At 34.6% G+C, this 7,476-nt stretch overlaps 2 protein-coding genes across 2 annotated transcripts; one reads left to right on the top strand and one right to left on the bottom strand.

The window, feature by feature from the left end:
* The first annotated feature begins 912 nt into the window (after positions 1-912).
* On the top strand, positions 913-2,856 carry LOC100814458 (uncharacterized). Its single transcript, XM_014771289.3, has 3 exons — positions 913-1,453; positions 1,663-1,811; positions 2,494-2,856. Exons 1-3 carry the CDS (start codon positions 1,183-1,185, stop codon positions 2,596-2,598), a joined length of 525 nt encoding a protein of 174 aa, XP_014626775.1. The 5' UTR covers positions 913-1,182; the 3' UTR covers positions 2,599-2,856.
* Positions 2,390-6,796, bottom strand: LOC102661727 (protein PLASTID REDOX INSENSITIVE 2, chloroplastic). Its single transcript, XM_026126849.2, has 4 exons — positions 6,734-6,796; positions 6,056-6,229; positions 5,864-5,965; positions 2,390-3,143 (listed from the first exon to the last, which is right to left on the bottom strand). Exons 1-4 carry the CDS (start codon positions 6,794-6,796, stop codon positions 2,952-2,954), a joined length of 531 nt encoding a protein of 176 aa, XP_025982634.2. The 3' UTR covers positions 2,390-2,951.
* Positions 6,797-7,476: the final 680 nt, after the last annotated feature.

Raw genomic sequence — 7,476 nt, 5'->3', positions numbered from 1 at the left:
TTGTATGTTAGATTTAAATATAAACATGTATAATTAATTTTGTCATGTTTAATGTTGTTATTCCTGAAATACCATTCATTTAATCCTAATTTTATTTTCAATGTCTTTTTTTTATTTATGATATCAAATTTTAATGAAAAACATTTTAAAAATAAATTATTTTTTTACTTAAAATTAATACAATTAAATAATATTTTTTCCGTCCCTAATTATAAAATCTTTTTCAAAAATTTGTTTGTTCTTTTTTATAAGATTCTTTTCTAATTTTTAGGTACATTAATTATTTTTTCTCTCCATAACTTTAATTATTTTTTCTCCAAATATTTTATGAAAAATAATTAAGTGGATAGAGATATAGAGAAAAGATAATTTTGAAATAATAATATAAATAATTGACAAATTTAATTTGATTAAATAATTTATTTTTTTTAAAATATGAATTAATTGAAAGATTCTTATGATTAAGAACACAAGAAATATTAATTAACTTTCTTAATTAATATAAAATTAATTATATATAAATCTAATAGCCAACCGAACAAGATACTAAGCGAGTCATGCGATTTCTGCAACGAGGACAAGTCAGTGTCCTTGTCTCGTGTCAGCCATAAAGAATCTTATTAACCCGCACGCTTTGGTGATTAAATATTTGTTTAAGTCCAAAAGATTACACTAAAAACCCAAATGCCAAACCTTAACTAAAAATCAAATCCTTGACCCTCTCAACATCGCCAACAGATCCTAAGCTTTCTCCTCTCGCCACGTGGCACTCCCACCCTCTCCTGAGGCCCGTGCCGGTGCCGATCAGTCATATCCAAAAATATATATAAAAAAATAAAACATTAAATGTCACATTATTTTACCACATTGACAATAATTATTAAAATCAAAGTCCATAATAATTTCCCCATGCTATGCTCCCATTAATATCATTAGATCAACTTGCCTTTAAATTGACTTGCCTAGCAAGCACTGGTTAGTTGGGAAGGCCATTTTGTAGGAGAGAAAAGAAAAAAGACTGTGTTATATACTATTGCTGTGGGGTGCAGGTTAAGAGCTGTGCAGAAAAAGACCCTTTTGAAGTTTTTGATTAATAAGTGGACAACATCTTTCATTCTTCATTATAGTTGTCATTGTTTGTTCATCTTTTGGTTTTTGTTGAGAGTGTGTGAGAAGAGAGATATGGGGAATTGCCAAGCTGTGGATGCTGCAGCACTTGTGATCCAACACCCTTCTGGGAAGATAGAGAGGTTGTACTGGCCAGTGAGTGCAAGTGAGGTCATGAGAACTAATCCGGGCCATTATGTGTCTTTGATCATACCATTGGCTGTGCCTCCTGATCAAGGGCAGATCAATCAGGCGCAGAAGGCCGTGCTTTTTACGCGCGTGAAGCTGCTCCGGCCGAACGAAACTCTTACTCTTGGCCATGCTTACAGGCTGGTCACTACTCAAGGTATACTAGTGTGTTTGCTCTTACATTCTAGATGTGATTTTTCATGTTTAGTGAGAAACTAAAGTTAGTTACATTATAGCTTTCATAATTTTTAGTTGAAGTGGCATGATTTTTGACTTCTCGGTGGATTTCTTGTAGTAGTGTTTATGAAGGACATGTGTTTGCTTAGTTTCATGTTCTAAATAGCTTTTGTGTTTATGGGTTTTTAGAGGTTGTGAAGGCAGTGAAGGCAAAGAAACACGCAAAGATGAGGAAGCCACAGGTGAAGGCAATGGAGGGTATGCAAATAGTGCAGCTGGAAAAGGCTGTTTCAGATAGTGAGACTGGAGGGATGTTGGACACAGGAAATATATATCAGGTGTGCTTCTGTCACTCATTAGCAACAGTCTTTTTTTCTCTTTGCTATTTTTTGTTGAATACCATTCATGCATGATAGATATTATTATAGGAAACTTTTCAATCTATACAAAGTGGTTCCATTGAAAACTTAACCCTGTGTTTAGTTGAGTATCGGATAGATATAACTTTTGCCAACCTAAAGCTTATAATACTTGCTTCTTGGTTAAAAAAAAAAAACTTGCTTCTGTGTTAAAATGAGGATTTTGATGAATATAATTCTAAAGATGGATCATAAAATAGAACCAAACACTTAGATCTACTAATTCACTCTGCATAAAAGCACTTATAGAAAAAGAAACTAAGAAGAAAAATAAAAAAAAAGTATTTTTTTCATAAGCTCAAATTAATTTATGTACAAGTTAAAGCTAACTTTTTAATTAAACTTATTTTATTTTTTCTTCTTATTTTCGCCTTCAATAAACACTCATGGACTAAGTGTCATATCTTCTTAAGTGCAATACTAGTATGTACACAACACATTGGAAGGATGTTACAATAATAATATGCAGTTCTTCAGAAACAAAGAAAACTGAGATAGAAACCATAAGCAGGATTTTATAATTATATAACTTTTGACTTCATTTTACGTGAGTCTTTATGGTCGATGAGTACTGATGTTGTCACTGCATAATGAGTTTCAGGCAATGAGAACAGACAGATACAGACTACTGAGTTCCACACATGCCGCGCTGAAGCCAAAATCATGGCGTCCCTCTTTGCAGAGCATCTCAGAGTCTGCAAGTTGAGTAGTGCTAGGTTGTTACATGTAAGGTGTCCCATAGAACATTGCTTGATTGCCTGTTTCATGATTGATGCTCCTCTTAGTGGAATGAATACCTGATATATGGGCAAAAGAAGTTCAGCAAAGGTTTGAACTACAGACTTCTCTTCCATCACCAGTCACACCCTCAACTAAATAACCATGTTCCAGTGACAACATGATTGTATAGCACTAAGAAGATGAAGAGGAAAAATAAATAAATTTTGAATGTGTCAAAATCTAATACAAGTGATTTACTTTTTTCGTTAGAGCATCCACATGTTACAACCAAACAAGAAATCATTACATGGTAAAAGATAAAAAGCTGTAAAGCGTAAGTCATTTAAGTTTTGAGTTCCAAACTTCCCAATCCTTATCAACAAAATTTTGTAACCATAATAGTGACTCTCTTGCAGCCAGAGCTGCTCCTGGTAGTTTCTTCTTCTTTAGAGCAACCATCATATCCGTGAATGGCTCCACCAACAATGTCCCAGGACCTCTATACTCCTTGTGCAAAAACTCACTAAATATCTGCTTTCCAAAACAAAGGCGATTTGTTATTATAACTTGTTAAGTTCAAAGTGGAATTAAGACATAAAAATCTTTTATCATTTATGCACCAGGTAACTTGAAGCAAGTGCCCTATTAACTAAGTCAGCCTCTAATATCCAATGCTAAATACACACACTCACACAAACAAACACATCACCTTACATCTGTTAAGCATGTACCATCTTATTACAGTTGGTGACACGCCTTGTTTTCGCTACACCTACACTATGATTCAGTAAAACCCAATGTTTTCTAAGAGACATCAAATCTGATGCTAATCAAAACATAACTACCGGTAGCCAAAAAAATTAGCACAGGCCTGATATATCAATAACCAACCACCAAGAATGCTGTTATTATGAACCTGCAACTGAATTCTTACAAAACTCAAAATGTTAGTATTGTTACCATTATAGTATTGTTTTATTTACAAGGTATTCAGTTATTCACTGTATTTTGTGATAGGACTAGGACAAAGCTTAGATCCAATTTCTTATATCCTTGCCATTAAGTCCCATTATCGTATGATGACATGTCAATATTTTTTTAAAATTCTGCAACACACATCTAAAGGTTATTTAGTATTAGACAGATAATTCATGTTTCATCATATAATTGGAGAACTTGATGGCAACGATATAAGGAACTTCATCTAAGTTTTGTCCTTTGTGATATTGTATCCCATCAGATACTGGATAAATAAAGAAACAAAGCCATATAATTTAATTCACAACTTTCCGGATCTTACCCTTTCAAATTATCAAAATGTCTAGTACTTCCATCATCCCAACAATCCAAAGAACTATATCTAACCACATATGTACAATTAAATCAGACAGTAATTGCTGATTGAAGCCCAGAAACAGTCAAGAAGTTCAATCGACCAACATTTGGATGCAATATGTGATACCATAAAATATCAAATGACCTCGGAGGTTTGAACTTTGAACTGGATTAAGGAAATAGTGATTGCATATAAACAGGTAAACCTAACTTACAATTTCTTGGACAAATTGTTGAGGAATATTTAATTTAGAAAGTCCTGTCAACTTAGTACTCAATGACTCCAAAAGGCAAAAGAAGAGGAAGAGGTTCGTAGAAATGAAGTCCCAGGTAATTTGAGCCAAATTGGCACACATCAATAAAATACTGATCTTATTTATTTGACATGATTTCTTTTAGGAAAAGAAAATTGAAACAAACAACGGTGAACAAATTCCTTTTGAGGTATGAATAGTGACCACAAAATTATGAAATGAGAAGAATGCTATTTAAAGTTTAGTTATGGCAATAGTAAGACAATTTCATGCATGTTTTTCAAGTTTCAACTTCATTATAAGATCATCAGCGACAACCAAAGTGCGATCTTTGCAAGATAAATGCAGCATATAATTTGTTTATTTTACATATGCATTTATTTAGTTTTTGCAAACAGATTCTAAGATTCTCATAGGGAAACTCGGTCTATAACTCAATGTACAAGGTCAATTACTCTCAGCCTCATCTTTTACAAAATCCATTACGGTAAGTAACACTGCAGTAATTTATCTTTTTAATCAAAAGAAGTTTTTATACTTATCAATCAAGAAAATGCATTGATAAAACTTCCTGCAAGTATATTTCCTGTTCAAATGCTTAAAACATGAGATGTAGAATTATTTTCTTTTACTAGTAAGACCAGTGTAAAATCAACAGAAAAGGTGAGGTGGAACACGAGTAAACATATACATCCTAACTCAAATTGCTAACAAATTTCCAACAGAAATCTATATGATCAAAGAGAATCTAATATTATCTAAGAACAGATATAGCCATTGCTTGGTTTTTCGATTGATTAACAAAAGAAATGCAGAGTGATTAATATGCAATTAAAATCTAATTTGGGAACAGGAGAACAACTTGAACATCTTATAAAAAGACAACTAAAAGAAAACATGAGAGAGAAGAAAAAACGATTGATGTGTATGTCTACAAACTCTACACACACAGACGAGCAAATCCATTACGAACGATTGATGCATATGTGAATGAGTACAAAACAAGATTTAAAAAATTTGGAGCAATAAGGACATCACAAAGTACTGAATATACATTCCTTTTCAAATTGCCATCACAACTACAATGAAATCTGAAGATAAAAAATTCCTTTTCAAATTGCCATCACAACTACAATGAAGTCCGAAGATAAAAAAGGACTAGATAAATTCATGCAAGAAACACTTAATAAGCTGTCAGCCAGGTTAGATGAATCTCTCACCATCAAATCATACCAAAATCTAAAGTTTCAATCATTGACTGCATAAGTTTAAGCACATAATTGATAGCTAGAATGGACAAAAAGAAACTTACAAAGCTGCAGTAACTGTCCCACTCCTACACAATTTTATAACTTTATTGTCATACTTCAATATTCGTTCAATCGTTTTCTCAAACACCTAGCAGTCTAGCTCTCAAGTACAATAAACAAATCACAATCTTATCCAAACATATCCAAAGTGAACCATCCCACTATTTTAAGTAGTCTAAAACTATTAATTGCTTTCAAGCATTCCAATGAGTTCCTTTTTTTTTTTTTTTCTTTTTTCTTTTACCCTATGATAATAATTGATGAAACTTTGGAAGACAACAAGAACTAAACGACACCCAGAAACGTTCTTGTCACAAAGTTAAGTTTTTTTGAAAAGGAAAACTACATTCACCTGCGCGCAAACATCTACGACCGAATGAAGGTCGTCCCCGAACTCGTCCACGCCCTCCTCCGAAAGCTTCCAAAAGAGTTCAAATTTGAACTTCTGGGTCTCCTGCAGTGCACCTCACAAGATGGAATCAATAAAAAAGTTACAGAATATGCAAAATTTTCACGGCAAAAATGAATGAATGCACTCACTCACGTGCTCTGCGAATTCGGGAACTGGGTCGGGGTACACGTACTTGTGAGTGGGTGAATGTGTGAGAGCGCAAGTGAAGGAGTTTCTCGAAATGGGTTTTGCAGAGAAGCGTGGGAAACAGTGGAGCAGAATAAAGAGCGTTTGAGGGTAGTGGTTTTGTTGTGGGACAGAGAAAAACTGTTACGAGAGAGGGGATGAAAAGTAGCATCGGAATTTAGTAGTTACCGTGGGTTAAGGTTATGGGAATCTTTGTTGTGGTGGCGTAGGTTGAGAATCGTAAGCTTTTCTACTTCTTGGTCCAACGGTGGTCGCCGTTGGGATGAATTTACATTTTACCACAACTCACGGTGGGTCACCTCTACAACATTGCACCAAGAATAATTAATTAATTGTTTTTTGCTTAAATATGTTTTTGTGCATGATATATATGCGACTTTGATCTCTCATAAAATCTTCCTTTGAATTGGATCCCTAATATTTTAAAATTTTTGTTTTAGGTCTTTGTCGTTAATCGAGATTCGTTAACTACTTATATAACCGTTAACTGGACACATAAGCATGTGTCGTGCAGTGTCACGTGTAATCTTTGTTTAAGTGGAATTACATGTAGGATTTTTTTAAAGTAAAAACGACATGTTTGGATTTAGGTTAATTTTTTTAAAAAGAAAAAGAGGTCATAACCGTGGCATCAAGGCCGACGACTTCCGATTCGGGTACCGATTCAAGACCCCCTGCTCCCAACATGCATTTGATAAAAACGACACCCAGGCCGAGACCAAGCTCATCCCTATCTTTCCCACCCTCACCTTCCCCAACCACTACTCCATCGTCATCGGGCTCTACCCTCCCCACGACGGCATTGTCAACAACGTCTTATTTGGCCCCCTCACTGGTGAGAAGTTCATGATACAGTCCCACTCATGAGCTTCTTCCTAGAATTCGGGGCTTTGGGTTTAAGAGGCTCGCGGTGAGGGTGGAGTTAAATTTGGAGAAGTTGGAAGGGAACGCCTCATGGTTATGGTTTCCATTCGAGGTAGGGGAAGAGTGAGAAGTCCATTATCGGAAAGAACCGACCTAGGGAGAATCAAATCCTATAGCTGGAGGGAGATTCGACCAACGTTGTTGCGGGTTCAGGTTCGGTGGAAGCGGAGATAGTGGTTTCCCGATACTTGTGTCGTTTGGGCTTGGTGGGTTGGTTTTAAACAACATCGTTTTCACTTTTAAAAAAAAAATCATACGTGTAATCTCACTCACACAAATATTACATGTGACACCACATGTCACATGCTCCGGTGTCCTGTAACATCCCATTTTTTTTAAACTAATTTAAAAAGGATTGTTATTTGTAAATAAATAGAGTTTTAGAAAAGTGATATGTTTTTTTATAATCAAATAAATAAGGAGAAATAAATTTTTTAATTAAA

This window comes from Glycine max, chromosome 18, assembly GCF_000004515.6.
Source record: "Glycine max cultivar Williams 82 chromosome 18, Glycine_max_v4.0, whole genome shotgun sequence".
In the NCBI taxonomy this organism is placed as follows: Eukaryota; Viridiplantae; Streptophyta; class Magnoliopsida; order Fabales; family Fabaceae; genus Glycine; species Glycine max.
Note: the sequence above shows the minus strand (reverse complement) of the source record. Positions and strands in the feature narration are given on the sequence as shown.

Coding starts and splice junctions, on each gene's coding strand:
- LOC102661727 (XM_026126849.2), bottom strand. CDS start 6,796: ATGTTGGGAGCAGGGGGTCTTGAATCGGTACCCGAATCGGAAGTCGTC. Junction 6,230..6,733: donor TCGTCGGCCTTGATGCCACG/GTTATGACCTCT, acceptor CTCTCGTAACAG/TTTTTCTCTGTCCCACAACA. Junction 3,144..5,863: donor TCGTAGATGTTTGCGCGCAG/GTGAATGTAGTT, acceptor TTTGGAAAGCAG/ATATTTAGTGAGTTTTTGCA.
- LOC100814458 (XM_014771289.3), top strand. CDS start 1,183: ATGGGGAATTGCCAAGCTGTGGATGCTGCAGCACTTGTGATCCAACAC. Junction 1,454..1,662: donor CAGGCTGGTCACTACTCAAG/GTATACTAGTGT, acceptor ATGGGTTTTTAG/AGGTTGTGAAGGCAGTGAAG. Junction 1,812..2,493: donor ACACAGGAAATATATATCAG/GTGTGCTTCTGT, acceptor AATGAGTTTCAG/GCAATGAGAACAGACAGATA.